This window comes from Rhinolophus hipposideros, assembly GCF_964194185.1.
Source record: "Rhinolophus hipposideros genome assembly, chromosome: 18".
Taxonomy (NCBI): Eukaryota; Metazoa; Chordata; class Mammalia; order Chiroptera; family Rhinolophidae; genus Rhinolophus; species Rhinolophus hipposideros.
Window position 1 is genome coordinate 1469938 of NC_138064.1, and position 27845 is coordinate 1497782.

Below are 27845 nucleotides of genomic sequence, written 5' to 3' on the forward strand. Positions count from 1 at the left end.
GAAGCCCTCCCCTTCACTACCATTCAGAGGGCTGTGCCCACAAGACTCGGGTCATCAGATTCCCTACTTAGCGTAGAAAAGATGCTTGTCTGTCACTTAAAGCTTAGGCATAAGGCTGGGATCAGAGAGGAGAATGATGGACAAGCCTGTTCCTTTCTGTCCCAGAGAGTTAGGGGGATTGTGGAAGGAGACAGGGGAGGAAGCAGGAACACCTGTGAAAGAAGGTGGTGTTCTGTTCCTGCCATTGGCCGGGGGCGGGCAGTCACCCCAGAAAATGTCAGTGGCACCATGCAGCATGCCCAAGTTCTCCAGCAGAACGCTGGGGCCCGGGGAGGCACCCCAGCCTGTGTCCCACACTTTGATGGGTCCACAGGCTTTGGTACCAGTGGAGACAGGGCCTGCCCGTGATGCCGCCACGAGGTGAGGAAGTGGGCCTTGCAGCTGGATGGAAGCCGGGGCCGAGACTCAGGCCAGCAGGCAGCTGGACCGGGCCGGGGCCTGCAGAGCGTGGTGCTTGGAGCTGAGCCTTTCAGGGGCCTCGCCCACAGTGCGAAGGTGGAAGGCGCAGGACAGGTGGTGTCGGTCGTCACCCAGCGCCCACACGGCGCTGGTGGCCTGTGCCCAAGACCCTAACCATCCTCACTGACAACATCACAGAGCCCCCCTTCTCTACATACCTAAGTCCCCTTTGGGGAGAGAAGTGGGAGAGGCAGAAAGGAGAAAGAAACCATGGACTTTCTATGCAAGAGACCCTGCACTCCTCTTATAGGGACTGATGCTATGTGAGGTCAAACTGATTAAAACTGCCACCAAGTGGGGCTGAAGAAGACATACGAGAGACAGTGCGTTGACCCCGCACTCCCCGACGTGTGAATCTCGGTGTGAGCTAAGTAGGCAGGCCCACTGCTCCTGTTTGTTCTGGAAATGCGAGATGGGGCCCAGGGGCTAGCCACCGGCCACTGGGTCATGAGCATAATGTGACTTCAGAAGGCCAGATATGAGAACTTTCGGAAACAGACAGCTTTCTCGAGGCTCTGCTGTTAGAAGTTAAGTGCCCTCGCTGTCCTCCGTCATTTTGCGATGACCTTCCTGCCTGTGAAATGCAGCATCAATAGGCTGTAAGTGGACTGGAGGCGGTGCTGGCAGGAAAAGGTTTTCAGGAGTCAAAATGGAGGGCGTTTGTGGAAACAGCCCTAAGCCTCCAGGTACCTGCGCTGCCGCCTGTGAGACAGACCTGAGGACCCCGCACAACAAGTGTTCCCTGCGGAGTGGGAGGCGTCCTCTGTGGGCACACGCTGCCCTGGGCCCAGGCTTCCTGGAATTTGCCCCTTTCCCGCTGGGGTCACGCTTGCGGAGCTCGTGGGCGGCTCTGCTACCAGTTCCTTCATGCCTGGCTGGGGGATAAGTAAGGAAGGGAAGGACAGCAGACTGTGCTAGCTAGGACAGCGGCATGCCCCCCTCCCCGCCGTCACGGGCCTGCTCTGCAGTCCTGTGTGCCTGGGGAAACGCAGACTCCGCAGGCTTCGGTGTTCCCGGCTGCTCATGGAGACGGGTGCATCTCATGGGATTTGGTGAGAAGTAAATGTGTGTGGAAGTGCGTGCTCAGTCAGCGACAGGTTCCCGTGATCTTTATTAAAATGACAAGAGAAGGTGAATGTGGGAAGAACCGCGTTTTGGCGGCTGGGGCAATGTGGGGGACCACCAGCCTGGGGGGGCGCGGTGCAGCTGCGTCTTACAAAGGAACACTGTCCTCGGAGGATTGGGAGGGCTCTTGTGTTGCCTTACATCCACCGAGAAGCCATCTTGGATCAAAGTCGTGTGAACTTCACCCATATTGTCTAGGAATGTAGATTCCAGTTGACTTGTTTTTTGCTGACTTCATTGTCTGGGGACGTGTCACCTGCAGTCGAAGCAGCACCAACCCGAGTGAGTCTAATCCAAATCAGGGACCAGCACGTTTTCTTAGCCTGGAAAGACTTTTGTGCGGGCGGGCGGTTGGCCTTGGTCTTTGGGACACCCCTGTGGTGACGGTGGTCACTGTGGAGACCCCACCTGTTTCTCCCGGGGCTGCTTTCACAGTTTCTCTTTAGATGAATTGAAAATCTTAGTCTTTTCATCTTTCTCTTCTATTAAAAGATATAAAATCAAGTGGAGTTCAAAAATATGTTCAGCCTGCTCTCTTGGAAACTCTGATTTTGAGATAAGGACCAGTGTGTTTGTTTCTAGTCAGTGAAATAGAACAGGTGGAATGGGGCTCGCTGTCACCCAGTGGGGCGTGTGGAGGCAGAAGTCACGAGACCTTCCTCTCCTTCCGCTCCGTAAGTGAGCTCCCCTGTGAAAACGCCCCTAGTGTCCCTGCTTCTGCCCGGCTACGGTCAGTCCCAGCTCTTCCCTCCCCAAGCAAAGCGAGCAAAACACGACAAGACGCCGATTCACAGAGGCCACATATGAGCTTCACACGCGTCTGCAAATAGTGGTCACATGCATGGCGTCTCTGGGAGGCCCCACTCCGGTGCTCCCTCCCCTCCCCTGGCTGCCCTTTCCCACTTCCCAGAACACTGTGGTCCGGGGCTGCTGGGACTCTCCCATGGAAGTGTCAGGTGCTCCACCCCGTCACATGTCACGAATGAGTTGTGTGGTCGCATCGTCCCTGGTTGTAAAGGACACAGCTTGGGCCATGGCCACCCCCCACCTTCACACAGCGCTTGTTCGATTTTATGCATGAGTCGCTTCATAGAAAAGAGCCTTGTCCTCAAGTGTCCGTGAGATTACTGCCTGAAGATGAGTGCGGGGACCCGCCTACTGGGAGACACAGAGATGCCCCCCAGAACTTTCTTCTGATTTCCGCTCTGCGTCCACTCAGTGACCTTACAGAATGGTGGTGGCACAGGGACTCGTGCTTTGTGCCTCAGTCCCAGCCTGTGTGCCTGTCAGGGCACCCTCTTTGGTTCACGGTGGGGGAGGGTTTGTAGAAACTGTGTTAGAGCCCTGAGGGGAAGCCGTGTAGGAAGTGTTTCAGGCCTCTAGTTTGTGGGGTGGCCCCCAAGGTGTCCATTTTTCTGATTTAAGAATTGGTGACGATCCTTTACTTGATCCTGGCTCTCCCTCTAAAGGATGGGATGGGTGAGGCCTCCGTCACCTTTGTCACTTGGGCTCTGATGCCCTGTCTGTCTTGGGACACAGGTCGGACGCTCATCTTCACCACGCACCATCTGGATGAGGCAGAGGCGCTGAGTGACCGCGTGGCCATCCTGCAGCACGGCCGCCTGCGGTGCTGGGCACCCCCATCCTGCCTGACGGAGGCCTACGGCCAGGGGCTCAGCCTGACGCTCACGAAACAGGTGAGAAATGAGCGGCTCAGGGATCTTCCTGTCGGGGCACAGGGGACATTTCATATGTGGGATTCAGATGGACCTAATGAGCATTTCTCCTGAACTAGCCAGGCCTCACACTGCCATGGGTCTCAGGGGACATGAAAGAAAAGGACGCTTGGCTTCTGCACGAGGGCCTCGGGGTCTCAGTACACGAGGAGGGGAGGGCGCAGCAAGGAAGGAAGAGAGAAATGTGAAGTGGGGGGGGTGAGACGGCATTGTGTGTGGGGGGTGGTCAGGAGTGGACGAGGGCACTGAGCGAGGGGCTTCTGGGCCAGGGGACCGACTGGCAGGAGGGCTCCTTGGGGACAGACAGGGTTTCCTGTGCTGTGAGGCAGGGGCTGCAGAGGGAGGCAGTGATATGGGGGGCCTGTGCTCAGCGACCCAGCCGCCCCACTGAGTCCTGAGGGCCATGTGACTAGGAGGGGTCGGATGAGGGTCCCTCGTGGGGTCTGCCCGGGAGTCTGGCCAGGCAGCACTGTGACCCCCTGTTCTAGAAATATTTTTGTGACAGTGACATTCCATTTAGGAGGCTAAAATTTACCATAGTGTGAAGCACAGTAGTGAGGGACCCTAGAGGTGAAATTCTTACTTCAGGGGACCCACCGGGTCACACGGGGAGTTAGGATTGCCTTGTGTCAACCAGGTATGACGTGGCAGAGGTGGCTCTGGGTTGGCAGTCGGAGGTGGGCTCAGAGTTGCCCCCCGCCCGTGGCCGCCTTAGCCTTGGTGTCCTGAGGTTCCTGTCTGCTTCCTCTTGCACTGCTGTCCTGAGGTGGTTCCTTCCCTCTCTGGGGGGAATCCATGCCTCCCGTTTAAGAAGACCCCCAATCCTGTGGTCCAGTTGCTGGCCTGTCACCTTCCTGACTCTCCCCAGCACAGAGGGCGCCCCATGACTGTGACCTGGAGGATACCCGGTCACCAAGGCGGGTGTGTGGTCAACACCACAGAAACAGCTTTCTCTTTAAAAAGCACAATATGTTCTTGAAATGCCTGTCGCTTCATGGTATTTCTTGACTTTGCTGCTTGGAATTGGAGTGTCACAGTAAGCTGCTTCCAGATGTGTGTGAGATTGGTTGACGTGTACTTGCCATGTTTGGACCCCATCCCTTACTGTTCCCTCCATTTGTTTGGACAGACTTCTGTCCTGGAGGTCGATGATGCGAAGGCCACAGCTCGTGCTACGTCCCTGATACAGAGCTATGTCCCGCGGGCGTTTCTCAAAGCCAGCAGTGAGAGTGAGCTGAGCTACCTCGTCCCCAAGGAGGCCGACCGAGCCTGCTTCAAAGGGCTCTTCCAGGCCCTGGAACAGAACCTCCATCATCTGCGCCTGACGGGCTACGGGGTTTCCGACGCCACCTTAGAAGAGGTACCCAGAGGTGCTCCAGCACGCTTTTATCCCTTAGGTCTCCACTCGCCTCAGAGACGAGCCGTGGGGGAGGCATGGGGAGGGGCGGGGAACACTGTCATTTTTATTTATTTCCAGGCTCTGATGGATGTGAGGCAGAGCGTGAGCCAATAGGGAACGTCATGCACCTGACTGTTGTTTGTTAAGGGAAATAGGCATTTTTATATTTGCGAGTGTTGGTCTTTAATCAAGAATTACTTGGAGTCCAGCTCATGGTGGCAGTTGGCTGGCTGTATCTCCTCACCAGGGCACCTTGTCTTTTCACTGTGCACCGTCTTTTCACTTTCACGGTGCCCCATTGCTGGGCAAAGAAGCCGGACACTGCTGCCTCTGGCCAGCCCCCCAAGCCCCAGTTCCACGCTCTCACTTGGGACTGAGCTGGTGGACATCAACACTCAGTGTGGCTTCTTTGTAGCGTCCGGCCAGTGGAGTTGGACTAAGCATCTCCAAGAGGAAATCACTGCAGCCCTGGTGTGGGCCTGGGGGCTGCCTCTGCATGAGCCCCACTTGGGTCTTCCCTTCGCAGTGCTGTGATCTGTAGAAAGCGCCACAGATTGAAAAAAAAATCAAGTGCTGCAAATTAAAATTTAAAAGCCTGGGAAGAGTCCTGGACCACTTTCTCTATATTACCCAGAAATAGTAATAATGCCCAATCAGGTGTGTAATTGGTAGTTGGCACGGAGAGTCTGAGACCATACGAGAAACTTGAAGTAACCACAAGAGTTAAAATGCCGCAGCTTTTGGGCTGTCAGAGCCCTGACTTTCACACACAGTGTTTGTTCAGATCAAATAATGTAATATCCTGAGTACAGATGACAATGAAACAAGAAGTCACACACAGGTGCTGATTAATAGAGCTTCTGCTGCTGTTACACCCAAAGGACACGTGCAGTGGGATGTGGTGGAAGGAAGCACTTCTGGATTTTAGTCCCTTGGTGTATTTCTTATGTTACGGTAGCTACCCCATCATAGCGTAACCTCTGAAAATCTTTCTTATGCTATAGTCCTTAAGTATTTGTGTTTCTGCTTAGTATTGTCCCTTTTTTCTCTAAAATATTCTTATGTATACTTTCCCCTTCCAAATACCCCTCTTGAGAATTTCTCAGTCTTCCTCTTCTTTGCCCTCTCTTCTTTAAAACAACGTATGTTTATTAAATCTCACAGACGTAGTATAATCCGCTCATGAGTTCTGGCAAGTGGAGCCACACCACAGGGAGACGCAGAATGGCTCCATCCTCGTGCTTCCTTAAAAGCGTGGTTCTCCGCAGCTTGCCTCCCTGCAGCTTGCTCTTTCTTCCTCAGGAGCCCCTCAGCTCAAGTCCTTGCAGCCAATCACCCCAGAAAGCCTGACAAGAAGCAACAGAACCAGCTGCTTAACTGCTTTGCAGATTTCATATGTGCCTCTCCAATTTCTTGCACTAATTTCCACCGGCCACATTTAGTACATGCTTTGCACATAATAGGTGCTAAATAACTGTCAATTGATTAGATCTCATCTCTCTCTTTTCTGTCTCTCAATCACACACAGACGCTAAAAAGGAAGTCATCTGTGTAAAGGATGACCATAGCCAAGGATCTGACATAAAATGTGTTTAATGAAATATTACATTATACTTGGATCTGTTTGAGAAAGATATCTTAAATTGGAAACAGATTAGGCTCCTTTAAAAAGCTTTCCTTTGTGTGCTATGGTCTATAAAATATCTATCTCAACCAATTTTGTCTTTTTACACTCGGCAAGTATTGACTTCTGCTTCTGCCTGTTATCGACCCTCGGTTAGCATGGCTGGGATCACACTGCGCGTGCTTTTCCCTTTGATCGTCCAGTTTGGCCCAGCAACTTGACGATGTGTCCGGAGGGCTTGCCAGCGAATACTCCTGACACTGGGGCTAGAAAGCAGATTTCATTTTTAAGTGCAGTACGTTTCTTGTAAATCGCCGTCCCTAAGTGGGCCCCCAAGCCCGTGAGGTTGGGGTGTAAGATTTTCACGGTGGTCAGCAGTTGTTATAGAGCTTACACTTGTTCTCCGTGCAAGGCCCGAGGTGTGCCTGGTGTGGACTGGGGCCCGGGAGCGCCGAGAGCTGGGCTGTGAGGTAGCGTGCGTGCGGCCATCTCCGAAGCCAAGGCAGAACCTTGGGATGTGATGCAGAGGGAGGGTGTTTAATTGATTTTAGAGCAGTTTTAGGTTCACAGCAATACTGCGCAGAAGGGCAGTCCCCATGCCCCACCTCCACACGGGCACGGCGTCCCCCGTTACCAACACAGGAGTGCATTTTTAATCATCCGGAACTTTCTGGTAACCTTCCAGACAGGTGGGACTGCCCTGTGAGATGCTTTCTGCTCAGTGGGCTTCCTTGTGCCTCTGTCAGAAGGTTCTGGATGCCAGCCCCTTGAGTGCATGGGCCCAGACGCCCCATCCTGCATGGCATTCAGGAGAAAGCATAGCCCTTGGATGAAAAAAGTCAAGTCCAGGGTGGGAATGAGAGCCTGACATTTATTTTTGTGTAGTTTACTTCTTGAGAACGATTTCTAAGAACAAGGAACTCCTGTCCAGTCTTTGTCCATCCAGCTCCAGCTGCCGCGATCGCGTCCCTGAGACCAAAGGGTCCCCACGACCACGAGCCTGAGGTCTCCTCAGTTGTCGTCAGCGTGAGTTCCTCAGTGCTCTCGACTGCCATGACCTTGGTGCTTTGAAGATGACGGTGGTCCTTTCGTGCGTGAGCCCCAGGCTGGTCTGCAGCGTGTCCTCGTCACAGAGCCTGTCCTGCGTTTTTGTCTGGGATACGGCAGGACTCGCGCTGGGTCTCTGTGCTTTGCTTGCCCGGTGCCTGAGACTTGGAACTGTGATCACCCAGGTCTGCTGGTGTGTCCACGACAAATTCATTGTCCTGTCTTAACTAGTTTTGAGGACACACTTTGAGACTGTAAACTTCCATTCCTCATGCCACTTCCCCACAAGTGTCTGCACCTCCCATTTTCCTCGCCTGAGTTGGTTTCATGACTGTGACATTGGCCAAGTGGTGATTTTTCCAAGGAGCCCTGGGGACACTGCTGCTCCCCGGTCCTGCTGTGGGTGGAGCTGGAGTTTCTGTGTTTACTGTTCCTTCTCTCTATGTGTTGAAAACCAGGCGTTCACCTTCCCTGGAACCTCCAGTGCCAAGCCAGCCACCCAGGTTCCCGTGGCTTTCCCCCTTTCCTTGTTTGTCCCTTCCTGTCTGACATGGAGAAACTCAGCTTCCACAACTTACAGCGTCACCTTCATGTCAGCCCTCCCATCTGCACCGCTCTGCTCAGAGGCCCCAGTCAGAACCTGGCCCACTGCAGGCCCAGGCCCTGGTCAGGCAGGGGCTCCCAGCTAGTGCACCTCCCACTTCCTGCCCCTGTGAGAGCCAGAGGGAGGGGGCGGGAAGGGAAAGGAGGGGGCAACGGGAGACCTCAGTTTTCTGAGAGCCTCCTTTTTCTCCTCATAATAAATCCAGGAGTTGGAGGATTCTTCATTTTGGGACTTGGAGCACTTATGACAGCCTGCTGTCATCTCAGCACTGATGGTGCCATCTATCCCCCAGACTGCAGGGCTGTGGCCCACCCTTTATGTGGCCCACTCTGTTTATAAAAAGGTACTGCAGGGTAATGTGTGACCCAGACTTAGCTTTTTATGCCTTATTTAATGGAATCTTCACGGAAACTCCGTGACGTTCATATAATTATCCTCTTGTGCACATAAGGGACTGAGAGACTAAATCTGAGAACAGCGATGAGTTCCCCACAGTCAGGAATTAGAATCTAGTTGGGGTGGACCCTCCAAGTTTTCCATGTTTCCCTCTAACTTTGTTGGCCTTGCAGGCTCTGTCTAGGGACATGCCACATGAACAGCTATCGCTGTAAAGACGCACTGTGGGCTGCTAGGTCTGTGCTGGGCCAGATGGCCCCGGAGCCCACGTCCTGACCCCTGGAACCTGTCAGTGTGCCTGCTGGGTCTTGTGATGGGAAGATTATCCTGGGTTACCTGGGTGGGCCTGGTTATCAGATGCCCACTTGTAAGCAGGACATAGGAAGGGCAGATGGGGAGAGGTGATGTCTTGATGGGAGCAGAGGCTGGACTGATGAGCTTTGAAGATGGGGAATACGGGCAGCCCCTAGAAGCTGATGAGGCGGGGGGTGTCCACCAGAGCCCGCAGAGGGGCACAGCCCCACCAGCACGGTGGCTTTAGGCCAGGAGGCCAGGTTTACACTCCGACTTCCAGTTAGAAGGTGATAAGTTGCTGTGACTTTAAGCCCCTCATGTTGTGGCAATTGGTTACAACAGCAATCTGGAACCCATATCAGTTCCTGTAAAATCATAAAATCTTGCTGTGTGCCCTGTGTGGCACGTTGGGGGACAGCTCTGCCCACAGTCCTGTGTCTGGAGAGGGCTGGCGGGTCACTTCCACATTCCTTGTCATCTGAGCTCTCCACATGGTTTTATCTTCTGCGTCTTCAGAAGTAAGAGCACTTTTGTGAAACTGAACGAATGCGGCATTGTTACATGCTGGCCACATTTGGAGTTTCTTCCTCCGCTATTGTCCTGTCTCGGTGGGATGTGTGTCATTGTCTTGCGGAGCTTGGTCGGCTTCCTGCATCGCTGTGGCATTGAAGCCAAAGGCCCGTTGCTCTGACCGCATCCAGGCTGCAGCTCGTCAAACTGACATTCTCCGTGCAGGTGGGGTTTGGGGTGTGACAGTACCTGACGACGGGTGGGCACGGCCCTGCTATCTGAGGGACTAATGGCACCGTCAGCATGCGGTGACACTGGCTGTCCTTAATGCAGCTCTCCTTAATCTAGAAAGCATAAGTCCTAAGATGGAGGATCCCCAGCTGCCAAACTTAACTGTTCCTTGAAAACCAAGAGCGGAAATGCCAGAGGCTTCGCATTTCAATCCAGATTGTTGTTAAATTATAAATTATTTCCACGTCAGCTAGTGTCCTTGAGATTTAATTTCATATTTTTTCCAGTTTTATTCATATATAAAATTGTATTAGTTTGAGGTATGCAACAGAATGAATCTATCTATATCTATCTATGTGTCTATCTATCTATATCTCAAAATTATTACTTTTATAAATTTGGTTAACATCACCTCACAGTTACAAACTTTCTCTTATGATGATAACTTATAAAATCTGCTCTCTTAGCAGCTTTGATTAACGCAACGCCATACTGCTAACTAGTCACCATGCTGCACACTGCCTCCCAGGACGTACTCATCTGATAACCGGAAGTTTGCATCCTTGACCCCCCCCCCCGGTTTCTCCCCTCCCCACCTTGGCAACCTCCAATCTTCTCTCCGTTTCTATGAGTTTTTTTTTTTTTTTTTTTTTTTTTTACATTCCACACATGAGTGAGATCATACAGTATTTGTCTTTCTCTGACTTACCTCATCTAGCGTAATGCCCTCTAGGTCCATCCATGTTGTTGTAAATAGCAGGATTTCCTTCTTTTCTATGGTTGGATATTTCTCTCTCTCTCTCTCTCTCTCTGTGTGTGTGTAATTTACCCATTTACCCATCCATGGACATAGGTTATTTCTGTATTTTGCCTATTGTGAATAATGTTGCAATGAACATGAGGTTGCAGTTATTTTTTTTTTGAGATACTGTTTTCATTTCCTTTGGATTAATACTCAGAGTTGGGATTACTGGGTCATAAGGTAGTTCTATTTTTATTTTTTTTTGAGGAAACGTCATATTGTTCCTACCAACAGCGCATGAGGGTTCTCTTTTCTCCACATCCTCGCAATACTTACTTCTTGTCTTTTCGACAACAGCCATTCTAACATGTGTGTGGTGCCGTCTCAGTGTGGTTGTGATGTGCATTTCCTGACGACCAGGGCCCTGGAGCACCTTTTCACGTGTCTGTTTGCCGTGGGTACATCCTCTTTGGAATAAGGCCTTTTCAGTTCCTCTGCCCATTTTCAGTTAGATTGTTTGTTCTTTGCTATTGAGTTTAATTTCACCGTTTCTTATTTCAATTTTTTTGTTTAATGTGATGAACTTACTTAAAAGTTAATGAATAGTTTGACCAATCCTCATGTGATTGTCCTTCGACTTGGGAAGCCTGAGCTGATTCCAACGAGCTAATTCCAGACTAGATGAAATAGAAAAGGACTTTCTAGTGCTTTTAAACAAAAGACGCCTGGTGTAGGTCCTATCTGGTCCATCTGCACTGGCCTTCAGGGACAAATACTTAACAGTTGTGCTCGAAGTCGGTATCAGATACTAAAGAATACATGAAAACTCCAGGTGGGACCAGCATTGCCCAGACTTGATAGACGCCCTGTCATCAAAGCCGTGGGGAATATTCCACACTGGATGTCGTGTTTTTACACACAAGACGCTTGGTCAGAGGAGCGTCAGGACCACAGTCTAGCTGCGTTCACTGAGCATGGGGAAAACAGCGCAGAATAGCAGGGGTGATATCCACCATCCAGAACCCAACGCTTTGAATACAGCAATCATTGTTGTGTTGTTTTTGGAAACGTGACCGTTATTGGCCGTATGTGCTCATTTGGTGACTGACAGTTTTTTGTGTTCTCACAGCCTCTGGCACGGTGTGCCTGCAGTTACGGCGAGCTGACACGAGATGGCGTTCATCTCCTAACATTCTGACTCCTCGCCTCGCCTTTCCCCTCCCAGTGTGGCTTTCCCGAATTCTGACAGTGAACCCTGATACTTAGCGTTGTGGTCTGTGAGATTAAGGAGAGCAAAACGTCCGCCCTTATTCTGTTTCCTCCTCCCATACACACGTGTGCACACATGTCCACACATCCACACACATGCACACACAGGCTTGTGATGAGAGGAAGAAGAGGGGGAAAGTTTAAAAAGAATAGATGAAGATTGCTCTCTACATAAAAGAATACTTCCTTCATTATCAAGTTATGCTTCATGGAATTCACAGTTGCATTTGAACATTAAGTGAAAACTCCATTTAGAATAAGATACGAAGGAACGCTGCTCAGTGAACACCTCTGGACCGGCACTGTCTCCATTACCTCTAGTTTCATTCTTTATCAGTGCACCAGCTGAGTGCTTGTCATGCTAGGCCTGCATGCCCTCCTGTCCAGTGGGACACAGTGCTGGTGCCACGGGGCCGATGGGACACCTGTGGTCGTCCCACCACACTTCCTTCTCCTCCCAGCCCACCGAGGACCCCATGCTGCAGCCGGCAGGCACTGTTCTCTCCACTTTGTATCTAAATGCATTCAGTGTTTGCAATAATTCCAGTCCAGTTCTGTCCTGCGGAGGGTGGAGGGCACAGAGTCCTCTCCGCAGGACCCTATCCCAGACTAATGAGCAGCCCGCCCAGACTGCACCTCTCCCCTCCCGCAGGCTTGCTCGCTGCTCCCCCTGTCTGGTGTCCCCTGCATGCCTTCCCTGGGGCCTGGAGGCTCCTCAGAATGTCGAGACACAGCAGTCCTTTGTGTTTATAACCTTCAGTAGCTTCAGTCAGCATGTGCTGCCGCTTCCAGAAGTCCAGGAGGTGGCCGACTCGGGGTGCTCAGTGGGTGGGTCAAGTGTGAGGTCCCCACGGGAAGTCATGGCACCGCCATGACAGCAGGGGAAGGCAGGAGCTGGGCCAGGGCCGGACACTGGTCTCTGGGCTGCAGGCACGGGATGGAGGGATGAGGCACCTGTGCGATTCTGCTGACGCAGCAGAGTGACCCGCATGGAGCCTGGCTTGGTGTGTGGCACAGGCCATATGTCAGGCAGTCTGGCTCACTGGGGGCCTAATCGAAGTCCTGCGCGCTTCCGAGCCTGTGCAGAGCACATCACAGCCACCACCAGCTGCTGTCGTGACCCCTGGTCTGCAGACCAGGAAGCCAGCAGGCCTGGCAGGGACCACGGCCCGGAGGGGAGTCTCTGCCCTTCCCCATGGCGATTGCTGGCTTTTTGCAGGAGTCAAATCGCCTCTCCTCTGGCCTCTGCCCAGGGTGTGTTAGGGACGCGCTCCTTTCCAAGGTCACTGCCCACCCTCCAGGTGTGGCTCAAGGGCCTGAGCACGCCGCCCATCCAGAGCCCAGCACATGTCCTCTGTCTTGGCCCCAGTGGCTTCCTCTCCTCACTGTCGCTGATTTGGGGCTGAACCCTGGGTTTCAACAAACCGAGGTTGGACTTCTGCTTCAAGCACTCACCAAGTGGCTTCAAGCCATTTTTTTTTTTTTTTTGTAACTGGGGAATATTGGGGAACAGTGTGTTTCTCCAGGGCCCGTCAGCTCCAAGTAGTCCTTCCATCTAGTGGTGGAGGGCGCAGCTCAGCTCCAAGTCCAGTCGTCATTTTCAATCTTTAGTTGCAGGGGGCACAGCCCACCATCCAATGTGGGAATCGAACCAGCAGCCTTGTTGTTGAGCGCTCGTGCTCTGACCAGCTGGGCCATCCTGTTGCCCTTCAAGCCATTATCTTAAGTGAACACTTTGGGGCTGAGGTGTGCTGCCACCCACGGAGGAGACGTGCTCAGTGGGTGCTCACACAGAACACCTTCCCCCTGAGACATAAGCTGTGAGTGGAACCGCTTCACTTCCCGGTTCTTCTCCGCACGTGTGAGTCACTGACTCCAGTGGAACTGGCTTCGCCGTGTCAGGGACATCACTTTGCCCTGCCCCCTGCTGTGGGTCTGACCAGCCTCGCCAGAATGCAAGTGCCTGGGGGTCACCGTCAGTTTCACTCCTCCTTGTAGCCTGTGAGCAGCCTTACAGCCAGCTGACTGAGAACTGGGTGGCTTTGGAGTTCTGCCATTGAGTGAATGACTCCATGAAATGTGATGCGTTTGGTGACTATTGTTGTAATGACCTAGGTGGTGATTCAGGCAGAAGAAATAGTGCAGTGTGGAAAGGAACGTAAAATAATACAAAACTCTTCTTTCATTTTCAAAAAGGTGTTTCTGATGCTTTTGCAAGATTCCCCAGAGCCATCTGACCTCGCCCCGCGGCCGGAGCTGGAGCCGCAGAGCCACCAGCCTGCAGAGAGCGATCCTGGCTGCTGTGAGTACAGAGCGTGTCTGCATTCGTGAGGACGGACATACCACTACCCGTCTCTCAGAGCCCTTGTTTTGAGGTTGAGCACAGAGAGGCTGAAGCAGGGACAGGGTGTAATTGTTCAGAGGCAGCGGGCTTCGTCTTCCTCTGCCTTGAACAAAACAAGTGTGTGTTTGTGGGCAGCTTCATGTTTTCTGCAGGACTTACTATGTTAGCACTTAGTGTATAAATGAGAGCGCTGAAGGCAGCACGTCTGTCTCACCGGCATCACTGACACTCAGCCCAGCCCACGTTCATGGCGGGCTGCACGGGCACATGCTTCGCTGGGACCAGGCTGACGTGGAGACACACACGTGAGCCTTGTCTTCACGGAGCTTCTGTCCACACCCCCCGGCACGTGGGCCTGGGTTCCGTGGGCAGACGTCCGTGTGCAGGCATCCGCGATCAAGCAGGACCCGGATTTGGTTTCTAGGCGCGTGACTACAGCCCAGTCAGTCTAGTTCCTGCGTATTTACCGGCAGTAACTCACTGCGGAGCACAGCTGGGCCCTAGAGGTGTGCAGGCACGGAACCTCCGAGCCCTTCTCCAGGGGCCTCTGCCCCGCAGGCCCCCGAATGAACAGCTGAAGTTAATGATGTTCAGATCAGATGTTCACCAAACCGCATTCCCGCCGGTGACCCACAAGTGTCCCAGTCGCTGCCCTTCCTCTCCAGCTGTTGGCATTTTCAGGTTTAAACAACACTGATTTTAGGCTTTGTAGTTGGTGTGTAGGGGTTTCTCATTGTGGTTTCAGTTTGCATTCCCTGATGATTAATTACGTTGGGCATATCTTAGTTTAATAACTTTATTGAGATACAATTCAAATACCATACAATTCACCCCGTTACAATGTGCATTTCACTGGCTTTATGGAGTCGGGTATCCATGACCACTGTGAATTTTAGAACATTTTCATTACCCCAAAGAAGCCCTGTAGCACTTAGCCATTGCCTCCCATCACCCATGTCACTCAGCACAGCTGACCTACAACCCGCTCTCTTTCCGTGGATGGGCCTGTTCTGGACTTTTCCTATAAGTGGAACCACACACTGTGTGGTCCTTTGTGACTGGCTTTGTGCACTCAGTGTGACGTGTTCCAGGGTCACCCATGTTGAGCGTGTGTCAGAACTTCATTTCTCTGGATTGCCGAATAATATCCCATTGTGTGCATGGACCACGTTTTGTTTGTCCGTTCATCACTCGATGGCCATTTGGCTTGTTTCCAATTCTTGGCTAATATGAATATAACTTGAATATTGTGTACAAGTTGTTAGTGGATGTGTTATCTCTTGGGTCTGTGTCTAGGAGCGGAATTGCTGGATCACGTTTTAACCATATGAGAATGTCTAGAGCGTTATCCAAAGTGCGCGCACCATTTTACGTTCCCACCAGCAGTGTTTGAGGGGTCTGATTTGTCCACATGTTCACCAGTGCTTGTCATTGTGGTCTAATGACAACGTAGTGGCGTGGAGCGCTGTCTAATTCTAGGTTAGGTTTGCCTTTCCCTAATGGCTGATAGTGTGAACACCTTTTCATGAGCTTACTGGCCATTTGTGTGACTTCCTTGGAGAAATGTCTATCAGATTCTTTGCCCATTTTAAAAATGGAACAAGTTATATCCTGGAGTTGTAAGAGGTTTTTTATTATGGAATTGTGATTTTTTAAATTATGAAGTGTGATGTTAACTGTGGGTTTTTACAAGATTCCTTTATGAAGTTGAGGAAGTATGGATCTAGTTCCTGTTTAATGAGTGTTTTTATCATGAAAGGGGGTTGAAGTGTGCGCGGTGACTTTTCTGCATCTATTGAGACGGTCATGTGTTTTTTTTGTCTTTTATTGATTGATGTGATGTATTTCATTCAGTGAGTTTTGGATGTTAAAACAGCATTGCACTGACCAACTGGGATAAATTCCCCTGGGTCTTGGTACGTAATCCTTTACATATTGCTGGGTTTCATTTGCAAGTGTCTTCTGAGGATTTTTGAGTCTGTATTTATAACAAGTGTTAGTCTGTACTTTTCTCATGATGTCTTTGTTTGGTGTTGCTGTCATGGTGATACTTTAGACTGAATTGGGAAGTATTCTCTTCTTTTATATTTTTTTGGAAGTGTTTGTGGAGAATTTGCTAGTGAAGCTATGTGGATCTGAATTTTCTGTGGGTAGTTATTTTGATGAATAATTCAATTTCTTTACTTATTACAGGTCTATTCGGATTGTCTGTTTCTTGAATCAGGTTTGGTGTTTCGTGTCTTTCTAGGAATGTGTTCACTGCATGTGAGTTGATTGGCATACAATTGTTGGTAGCACTGATTTACAATTTCTTTTGTTTATGTAAGTTTACATAAGTAACATTCCCATCTTAATTTCTGATGCTAATAATTTGTGTCTTCTTTTCTTTTCTTCATTAATCTAACTTAAATGCTACCAACTTTATTAATCTTTTCATGGGATCAGCTTTTAGTTTCATTGACTTTCTCTATTGTTTTTCCCTTTTCTATTCCATTCATTTCAGCTCTAATTTTTATTTCATTCTTTCTGCTTGTTTTAGATTTAGTTTGCTCTTTTTCTCCCAGTGTCTTAAGGTAGAAGTTTATATTATTGATTTGAGATCTTTCTTCTTTTGTAAGATCATCATTTACAGGTATAAATTATTCTCTAAGCACTGCCTTTGTGTGTATCCCATAAGTTTCAGTATGTTGTATCTTCACTTTTATTTACCTCAAACTATTTTCAAATTTTCCTTTTGATTTCTTCTTTAGTCCATTGGTTATTTAGTATTATGTTTTTAAATTTCCACGTATTTGTGAGTTTGCCAAATTTCTTTTTGTTAGTTTGAAATTATTCTATTGTGACTAGATTAAAACTTTGTCTGATTTTAATCCTTTTCAATGTATTAAACCTTGTTTTATGGCCTAAAATGGGGGCTATCCTGGAGAAAATTCCTTATACCCTTGAAAAGAATGTGCATTTAGTACATTCACACTCTTGTGACGAGAGGCGGGTTCTATAGATGTCTCTCATGCCTAGTTTGTCTGTAGTATTGTTCAAATCTTCTGTTTCATTGTTGACATTCTGGTAAATTATTTTATTCATTAATGGTATGTGAATATTGTTGTTTCCAACTTTCATTATTCAATTGTCCTTTCCTCCTTTTAATTCTGTTAGATTCTGTTTCATGTACTTTGGGGCTCTATTAGGTGCATAAATGATCATAATTTGGGTATTTTCCTGATGGAAGGCTTGTTTTGTACCTTTTATAGTCTTCTTTCCTTTTTGTATTCTTCCTGACCCTGTTAGTCCATGCTGACATTGTATCTGATGAAATGATTTTCACAAGAACTTTGTGCTCCTTCCTTGGTTTCTAGCATTATCCCTCCACTAGACAAAAGCCAGCTCTTTTTGAGATGATCCCATCTCTGTTAATGGCTTCTGCGGAGATGGTGGAGGAAACCACACCCTGGAGCTTCCTAGAAGCCCTCTGGTTTGATTGACTACATCTCTGAGACCCATCCTTAATATATATATTTTAAATCATTTAAATCTAGGGAGTTTATTAGTGGAAGAGAATATCAAAGAGGACATTAATTAATTAGTGAATCTGTTTATATGTGTGTGTATTTACTATGGTAAAATATTCATGGTATACATTTTAAGTGACCAGTTCTGTGGCATTTGGTACATTCACACTGCTTTGCAATCATAACTGCCATCCTCCTCCAGAACTTTTAAATCGTTCTCCACTGAAACTCTGTACATAATAAACACTAACTCCCCACTCCCTTCCTTCTACCTGCTGGCAGCCACCATTCTGCTTCATGTCTCTATGAATTTCACTACTCTATACACCTCATGTAAGAGGAATCATACAATATTTGTTGTTTATGACTGGCTTGTTTCAATCAACATAATGGCTTCAAGGTTTATCCATGTTGTAGTGTGGGTCAGAATTCCATTCTTTTTTAAGACTGGGTAATATTCCATTACATGTATACAACACATTTTGTTTATCCGTTCACTTGTTAATGGACACGGGTTGCTTCCACCTTTTGACTGTTGTGAATAATGCTGCTGTGATCGTGGATGTGCAAATATCTGAGTCCTTGCTTTCATTATATTGTGTACATATTAAAAAATGGAATTGCTGGATCATGTGGTGTGTTTAGTTTTTTGAGGAATCACCCTATCATTTTCAAAAGTGACTGCAGTGATTTTCATTTCCACCAGCAACACACAAGTGTTTCAGTTTCTCCATAGCCTTGCCAACACTTAAGGCTTTTCTGTTTCTATGATAATAGCCATTTTAATTGTATGTTAAGTGGTATCTTATTGTGGTTTTGGTTTTATTTTACTAATAAGTAGTGATGTGGAGTATCTTTATAGGCATTTAGTGTCCATTTGTATATCTTATTTTGAGAACTATCTATTCAAGTCTTTTGATCATTTTTAAAATAGACTTTATTTTTTAAAGCACTTCTAGGTTCACAGCAAAATTGAGCAGAATACACAGAGAGTTTCCATATATCCACTTACATACACGTACACAACTTCTCCCACTATCAACATCCAGAACCAGAGTGGTACACTTGTTACAATCGATGAAGCTACATGTCACATTGTTATCACCCAGAGTCCATAATTTACATTACGATTCACTCTTGGTGTTGTATATTCCATGGATTTTGAGAAATGTACAAAGACATGTATTATCCTTGTAGTGTCATAGAGAATAATTTTATGTCTCTAAAAAGCCTCTGTGCTCTGTCTATTCATCCCTCACTCCCTGCGAACCCTTGAAACCACCTTTGTCCATTTGTTTTTCTTTTGTGTTGAGTTGTAGGAGTTCTTTATATTTTCTGGATCTCAGTCTCTTACCAGGTACATGATGTGGAAATATTTTCTCACAATTCATCCATATTAGATGCACAGAATATTTTTTTATTTCAATGAACTCTTACCTATTTTTTTTGTGTGTCTGTGCTTTTGGTGTTATATGCAAGAAAAGGAGTTCACTGACCTTGTAATTGTATATCCATGTCTTCCCTCAAATTGTAGTTTTCTGCCATATTTCTTCAAATAATCACTCTCTCACCTTTTCTCTGTCTTGTCTTCTGAGACTCTCATAATATGTATATTAGTTTTCCGTGTAATGTCTCATAATTCCCTTAGACTCTGTTCACTTTTCTTCATTCTTTTTTTAATTTTGCTTCTCAGACCTGAAAATTTCAAGTCAGTATCTTTAAGATAATAATATTTAAGATAATAATTATTATTCCTATTCATATATGCTAGTGAACTTCTCTACTGAATGTTTCAATTCAGTTACTGTATTTTTCAGCTCTGGTATTTGTTTGGTTCTTTTTAAAAAATATAATTTCTATCTCTTCGTTGATTTTTTGCTTTTCTGATTTACTTTTGTTCTTTGTGTTTTCCTTTAGCTCTTTCAGCATTTAAAATAGTTGTTTTACAATTTTTGTTTAGTAGGTCTGGTGTGTATTTCTTTAAAGACTATTTCTAGAGATTACTGTAATCCTTTTAATAGGCTGTGTTTCCTTGTTTTTGTTTGTTTTGTGTGTGATTATTTGTTGAAATTTACATTTTTGAAAAACAGCCACTTCTCCCCATCTTTGCAAACTAATGTGTGGTAGACATGTCCTTGTCCCCCGAGTCTTCAGATTAGCCCCTAGTAAAGGCATAAAGTCTTCTCAATTGTCCCATTCATGTGTCCTGTTTGGGACGTGTGTGCTTGTTTTCTGATTTCTCCTGGCTTCTTAATTTTCCAAAGAATCTCACCCCAGCTTCCTGGGTTATCAGGTGTTCTATTGTAGTCCCCTATGAATAATATCTTGCCCAGGCATCCTACTGTTCCCCTGCAGTTTTCATATTCTTTCTTGTGTGGCTTCCAGCCTGAGATCCAAACTGTGTCACTGTTCCCATCTGAGCTCCAAGTTAGGTAAAACAGATGTTAGTCCCTTACACAGCCCACAACCTGGCCAGAATTTTGCAAAACTAATTTTGAGTCTGCTCTTTCTTCTTTGAGAAAGGGATCTAGGAATTGGACCATTTCCTGACCGCACTGCTCTGGGGAAGGGGTGGGGCAATTGTGATTAAAAATGCCATGAAATTTCCTACTGTTTTGAACATATGTATATTTTTTTGGACTGGGAGTTTGCTTGGTAGCAATATATCTTTGATTGTCTTCAAGCTTCTATAAAATTATTTTAGTCAGGCTGCAGTTGTTTATTTGGTGTTTCTGTGGGGAAACCAGGACCTGGAACTTCCTGTTCTGCCCTCTTGCCGACGTCATCACCTTAATCTTTTTAAAGGGCTGTTTTTGTGACTGAATACTCTGACCTTTTGATTTTTTTGAGGTTCTGGCAAAAGGTTGTACCGTTACACACTTAGCCTTTTCTTCTGCCCTGTTATCAATAGCTTTTTTGGACTTTTAGCACCTTTAAAACAATCTTGAAACATTGAGAACATAAAAAATTATCAATTCCTGTTATTAACATTTCTTTTCTCAATTTACCTGTCTCCTTTTTTATTTTACTATAAGCATCAAGAAAAAAGAAGGCAGCACCTTCAACTGTTTGTTTGAAAAATCTCCTTAGTTAAATATGCCACTTTATTACTTACAAATTCTTCTTTTCATGTAACTGGAAGAAACAATTTTACTAAGTTTTCAACCACTCCATAACAAAACTATCCCTGATCCAGTTTCTACTAACACCTTCCTCACTGCTTTCTGAGCCCCTGTGGTCAGCATCTCCACAGTTCAGCTTTCTACTAATAGTTTGTCCAAGGAAATTTAGGCTTTCTCTACCATGCTCCTCAAAATTCTTGCATCTTTTTTCCACTCTCTGACTTAAATTTTTCAGTAGTTATCCTTACATTTTTCAGTAGTTATTAATGGCAGCTTTCGATTTCTAGTTACCAGAATCTGTGTTACTTTTCTATTGCTGCTAACAGATTATCATCAGTTTAGCTGGTTAAAACATAGTCATTTATTATCTTGTAGTTTCTGTAGGAAGTTAGGGCACAGCATCACTGGGTTCTCTGCTCAGGATCCCACTGAAACAGTGGATGGTGCCATCCTCAGGGCCTTGTAATCTATAGTCCTCATTAGCGTTCTCTTCCACCCTCATTCAGGTCTTTGGCAGAATTCGGTTCCTTGTGGTTGTAGGACTGAGATCCCTGTTTTTCTTTCTTTTCTTTTCTTTCTTTTTTTTTTTTTTTTTTGCTGGCTGTCAGTTGGATTTATTCTCCATTTCTAGAAGTCACCCTCAAGTTTTAGCCACAGGGCCCACTGACAACATGGCATGTATCTCCTTCAGAGTGAGCAGAAGGGTCTCTGTTCTGATTAACTTAAAGGCAACTGCTTAGAGACCTAAATTAGGTCTGTAAGATCTCTTTGTCTTTGCCGTGTGATGTGACGTAACAGGAGGAGTGACAGCCACCATCCTCAAGGTCTCATCCATACTCACAGGGAGGGGATTGTACAAGGGTGTGAATCATTATGGGGTCATGTTAGACTTATGCTTACCAAAAATAGGATTATAACACGCTCGCTCAATTGAATTTCCATGATACTAATGAGTTTGAGCCCCCCTTCTTCATGTTTATTGGCCATTTGACTTTCCTGTTTTGTAACTTTTGTTGTTCACCTTTGAATTATATCTTTTTCAAGGTTAGTGTCTTAAATTTATTTTCACTAACATATAAGCTGCCTACATCTTATCACATTGACATATTTCTTAGGCATACAATCAGATGAATTTTCACAGTACACACCCGCGTAGCCACAACTCAGGTCGAGCTGGGACATTTCTAGCACCCAGCGGGTTCCTCATATCCTCTCCAAGTCAGAACTCCTCCCAAAAGGTAACTTGATCACTTTAGAATAGTTTTTGCCCATTGTTGAACCTTATATAAGTGGAATCACACAGTATGTAAGAGAGTCTCTGTTTTTTCTCTATATATTTTGTCTTTGAGAGCTATTCATACTATTGCTTGTATAATTTCTGTGTAGTAGTAATCTAAAATCATAATTTGTCTCTATGTTTTACTGTTTATACAAAATTTTTATTTTAACTGGACATACACATTATTTTCTTTTTCCATTATTAGCATTTTACCTAAAGGTTTAATTTCTGAGCATTCATTTCTTTTAAGATATATTAGTTAACGACTTTCTTACGTAAGAGCTAAATTTGCTTTATGACTGTTATGTTCTCATAAACATTTTGTCATGATTGAGAATTTAGGATAATTTACATTGAAAATTTATCACCTACATATATCCTCTTCATTATGGTTATCCATCTGTTTTGAAAAATGATAATTTCATGTTCTGTATTTGGGGAACATTATGAAAATCCATGTAAATATGTTAGAAATAAAACATGGACAAAAAAAGCTAATGTTGTGTGAAAACGACTGGTAGTTTAAATTTAAGAAAAAACCCCAAGGAAAGAAAAATCATAGTGTTTTCTATTACTATTGTAAAATATGATATAAAAAATGTAATTTTATTTTTTTATTCAAATTGCAAATTGTGAAACTGAAAAATACATCATTTAAAAGTCTGTTTAAGTATTTCATTACTAAAAAAGAAGTGAGACCAGGATGCGTTAAAACAAATTTACCAATTTTATTATATTCTGCAAAATCCTCTCATAAAACTTAACATGAGACCTCTGCCTAAGTGAAATTTATATTTCTTAGTAGATAAAACTTTATCAAAATGCTAGATCAGGATTTTGGAGACAGTGTGTGTTAAATGTCCAGTAAAGTGCTTTAGTCACTTTTTTCTTTTTTTTCGGTGTGATCCGCACTAGAGAAATGTAATTTCTAGGACAACCATTTACAGAAACCTTTCTCCCCCACTGATGCCCTCAAAAATGACTGTTTCGTTACTGATTCCTGCTCCCAGGCTGCACCTCCTGTGGGCACCCCATGTCTCTAACAGGCCCTTGTCTCCAGTCTTCCAAGGGGCCAGCTCTCAAATAAGTCACTTCTTATGTCACTTCTTCTCTGAGAGATTGAGGAGGGCAAAATAAAACATAAAATATATACTTTTTAGCCACAGGGACCCCAGAAGCTGCACTGAAATGAATTCTGTAGACTGATGCCCAGACGTGCACATTTGTCCTCATGCCTCTGAGAGGTGTGTGCACGTCACTTCGTCATGGAGCAAGAAACCATTTATTAGCTGCCTGGAGGGCGTCAGACACTCTGACAGGCACTTCCTGTGCATTTTTCTCACTCAGTCCTCAAGGCCAGGTTAGAAACAGGTTTTGCTGGTGCTGTTATCCGCTCTCAATGTAGAGCCTGAGTTTAGAGGACTTCCCTGATCTGCCCGTACTCTCAGGAGGGCCAGCGTGAAACGCCTGTCCAGGCACCATACCTGATAATCTAGTGTTTGTTATAATATAATCTTTGAAATTTACATAGATAACTGGATTAACTAGTTGAGTGCCTGAGAAATTTAGTGACCTCACATCAGAATGACAACCTGGAGAATTTGTGAGAACATAGATTATGGAGATCTACCCCCAGATTTTCTGATTCAGTAGTTCTAGGATCGGGCCTGAGAACTTGCATTTCTAGCAGGCTCCCAGGTGATGTGGCTGGTCTAGGCACTGTGATACCTGCGGCTCTGGAGTGAGAGCAGGAGACTTCTACTCAGAACCATCAATTCTGGGTCTCTTCTCTCTTTCTACTGCTTTCTACCAGTGCGCTGGTGTTATGGCCTGAATTGTGGCCCCCCAAATCTTATATGTTGAAGCCCTGACCCCCAGTACCTCCGTGTGTGACCGTATTTGGAGATGGGGCCATTGAAAAGGTGACGAGGGTTAAATGAGGTCATCTGAGTGCCCGCACCCAGTGTGCTTGGTGTCCTTATAAGAAGGGGAGACGGGGGCACCGAGAGACGCAGAGATGTGTGCCCAGAGGGATGATCAGTGTTGAACACATGTTTCTTGCCTGAAGAACTGAGCAGAAGGACGAGTCGGTGGACCTGTGCCCTTGCACGGGAAGGCGGTGGTGACAGTTGGCCTCACTTCTGGGGCTTCTGTGTCTGTGTGTCACTGTGCGCCTCTGGTCTTTGGAGGAGCAGGTCGCACGCCATGCCCCACAGCCTCAGAGTACAGCACACGGGGGGTATCATGGCCCTGGCTGCCATGTTCATGTAGAGTTTTAAGAAAAGAGACATTTTAAATGAAAGTTTAAAAATTATCTGGGCACTTTTTAAAAATAGCTTTATTGGGGTATAATTGATATACAAAAAAAGCCTATTTAATGCGTACAGTTTGATGAGTTTGGACATATGCATGGTCCTGTGAAAGCCTCACTACAATTGAGGTAATCAACACATTCATTAAACCCCCAAATTTTCTCATGCCCCTCCCCCTTTTTCTATGGTAAGAACATTTAATGTGAGATCTACCCATTAACAAATTTTTAAATGCGTAATACAGTATTGTGGACTCTCAGTATCATGATATATCACAGATCTCCAGAAGTTAATCATCGTCCTTAACCAAAACTTTATAGCCACTGGACAACAGCCCCTCTGCCCCCGACCCCCACAACCACTGTTCTGCTCTCTGCTCCTACCAGTCGGACTATGTCAGTTACCTCACATAGATACAGTCAAGTAGTATTTGTCCTTCTTGATGGGCTTGTTGCACTCAGCACAATGTCCTTCAGGGTCATCCATGTTACAAACGGCAGGATCTCCTTTTTTATCACTGAATAATATTCCAATGTATGTATGTACCACATTTTCCTTATCCATTCATCCGTTGATGGACGTTTGCATTGTTCCTATATCTTGGCTACTGTGAATAATGCTGCAATGAACATGGGGGGAGGGGTAGCTCTTTAAGATCCTGATTTCAATTATTTTGGATACATGTCCAGAAATGGGGCTTATGGGTCACATGGTAGCTCTATTTTTGAGTTTTTCAGGCCCTTCCATACTGTTTTTTATAGTGGCTGCACCCATTTACATTCCCACCAACAGTGCATGAGGTTCCCTTTTCTCTACATCACCAAAAGTCGGTGCTCAGCAAAGGAAACAAAATGCAAAGGGAACCTTACAGAACGGGAGAAAATGTGTGCAAATCTTCCATCAGGTAAGAGTCAATATCCAAAATACATAAGGAACTCCTACAACTCAATAGCAGAAGGCTCTGAAATAACCTGATTGAAAAATGAGCAAAGGACTTGAATAGATGTCCCCAAAGAAGATGTGCACGTGGCTGGCAGGCACATGAAAAGGTGGTTGGCGTCACTGCCCATCACGGAAATGCAAGTCAGACCCACTGGCTTCTCACCTTTTCCCCGCTGGGATAGCTGTCACCAAAGCCAACCAACCAACCAGCCAACCAACCAAACAACCAACCAAACACACACAGCCTGTGTGCTTCCTCAGAAGGCAGATTTTTAGACCCAGCTTCCACTAGTTTTGTTTCCGAAGACTTTGGTGCTTACATTTTTAAACAAGCACCCGATTCCCGCAGGGGTCTGTGGGCGCGGCTGGGAAGAGTAGCCTGTTAGAGTCTCTTGAAGCTCGAGGTTCATGTGAAAGACCACAAGTCCATCGAATGCAGAGTGAATCTGGACACAGCTGTTTTCTCTTTCCAAGGCTTTGCCATGCCTTTTGTTTGTTCTTGAAGCAATACCACATTACCTGAACTTCATCTTCTTCCACAGCGGAATCCTCTGTATTTCATTCCTAATTGCCACTCTTGTGCAGATGGAAAGTGGTTTCGGCCGTGCTAAACGGGAAGGGTCTGCAGCCTTTGATTTGCTTTGTAAGACAGTCCTGTTTGCACAGCCCACCCTGCGTGAGGAGGCCGTAATTCTCTGCCTCTTCAAAGAGCTGTCCTACGTTCTCTGTCTCCTGGGCTTCACCACGATGTTAACCCCACAGCGCTGTCTTTATTTTTATGTCCACATTTCCTGAAACTTCAACAACTGCCTTTCCTGCAAGCAAGGTGGGGAGGAAACGTGACTGCTGCCAACGATACATGCCAAAGGTTTGTTTTCCACATTAGGAAAAACCAGCAGAGCTGATGGTGGGGTGCTTTGCAGAAAACAGTCTGCCAGAATAAAAATGGAATTGAAATGGACTTGGGCAGGGTAACGCCGGTGGCAGGTGCCAGAAGGCAGCGGGGCTGTGGGCGGCTGCGAGCAGGTGGTACTGAGACTTGGCAGCCATGCAGATCAGAGCGGCCGGAGGAAGTGCCCAGCATTGGTGAGGGACGGTGCTGGCCCTCCTTCCCGAAGGGACTCTCATCTTAATGTGGAATATTCGACAAAGAATGTGCTTCATTCTTGAGAGTCGTCGTTGCCTCCAAGGCGGGGAAATGATGGCAGCACTTGGCCACTTGGCAGGAACGGCTGTGGGTGGCGTCCATCGGTGGTTTGCCTTCAGGAAGCGCAGGGCTTCTCCACCCTCACCTCCCTGCTGCGCGCGCTCAGGACAGTGGAGCAGGGTGTCCTGAGCTGCCAGCTCGGTCATCTCCCCCCGTCCCAGCCCCAGACCCATGGCCTCCTCCATCGTAGGTGGACGTGCCTCGGAATATCTGATTCATCTCCTAAAACCACAGCAGAGAAACATGGCTTTGCCTTCTCACCTGCTTTGACTTTCTGTTTTCACTCTGCTCAACAATGAGACTGAAACGGAGCCACTGGTAGTGGCCCGAGCACAGCTCTCCAGTGAGGACCCAGGCATGACAGTGAACGCTGAGAGCGGGAGGGAACTATGCGATACTTAGGAGTTCTCTGCGGGGCAAGGATGGAGCCGCGAGGGACGAAAGCCTCGAGGAAGGCTTTCGTGAACCCGCGAGGGACCCACGAGGGACGAAAGTTGGGGAAGTCAGAAATAGACACTGATACTGAATACAGCACTTGTGCGGTATCCCTCCATTTATGCGTCCATCAGGCGGTGTGAGCGGCTGGAGGGCGAGGACTGAGCTCCACTCTTGGGCAGTCATGCAGACCTCACTGCCTGTGAAGAGACCGACATGGCAGGTGGCAGGGCAGTTGGGAGGGGACCCAGGGCTACCGTCCGAAGGAAGACCTGGTGGTGGGGACTCTTTTCTTCTGGGCAGCTGTTTATAGACCTCCCCACACCCGCCTCGTACCAGATGCCACCTTGCTCCTATTTCCACGTCATCACTAACTTTTCCTAAAGAAACTGTTCTCCCCAGTCTTCAAATGAGGTCTGCTTGCCAGTGGAGCCCAAGTGCCCTCCCGCTACACACCCTACCTCTCCGATGTGATCAGAACAGGACCGAGGTGATACCATGTCTGGGCTGCCGTGGAAACCATCAGAATTCCATTTCCCCCACCACCCATCACCGCCTCGGAGGGAGCTCAGGTTTGAAACCCAAGTGGGGTGGGCAGTCTAGAGGCCCAGGGGGCCCTGTCCTTGGTGCAGTGACTTGCCCACCTAACACGTAGTTAGTGGAGAAGCCGGGGCTGTCATCCCTGTTCCCTGTGGTCACTGTCTTTTTAAGGCAGGTTGACTCAAACGACTTTCAGCAACCTTTAAAATGTACAAAAATTGTGGCTGGGTGTAAGGGACGACCTGTTCCAAAGTAAGATCTGAATTTGATGCTGTAATTTGGGCTGTTACAAGCGTGGTGCTCTTTAAAGAACCAAATTAATGACACATCACAGGTGCAGCAATTGAACTTGCATGACAGATAGACAATTACTCTTACCCAGCTATCTTTTTAAAAATAATTGTTTTATTTTTCAATTACAAGTGGCATATAATATTATATTAGTTTCCTGTGTACAACATAGTGATTAGACATTTATATAACATACAGAGTGATCACCCCGATAAATCTAGTCCTCATCTGGTACCATACATAGTTATTACAATATTATTGACTGTTTTCCTTATGCTACACCCTACATCCCATGACTGCTGTGTAACAACCAAGTTGTACTTCTTAATCCCTTCCCCTTTGTCATCCACCTCCATCCCTTCCATCTG

At 46.8% G+C, this 27845-nt stretch overlaps 1 protein-coding gene across 1 annotated transcript in view; it reads left to right on the plus strand.

Moving 5' to 3' along the window:
- ABCA13 (ATP binding cassette subfamily A member 13) overlaps positions 1-27845 on the plus strand; it is a gene marked incomplete at its 5' end in the record, with an annotated part of 245529 nt that overhangs the window by 124682 nt on the left and 93002 nt on the right. Inside the window, 3 exons of the mRNA XM_081079377.1 lie at positions 3184-3341; positions 4510-4740; positions 13693-13798. Coding sequence (XP_080935503.1) covers positions 3184-3341; positions 4510-4740; positions 13693-13798 — 495 coding nt within the window. The remainder of the gene's footprint in view (positions 1-3183; positions 3342-4509; positions 4741-13692; positions 13799-27845) is intronic.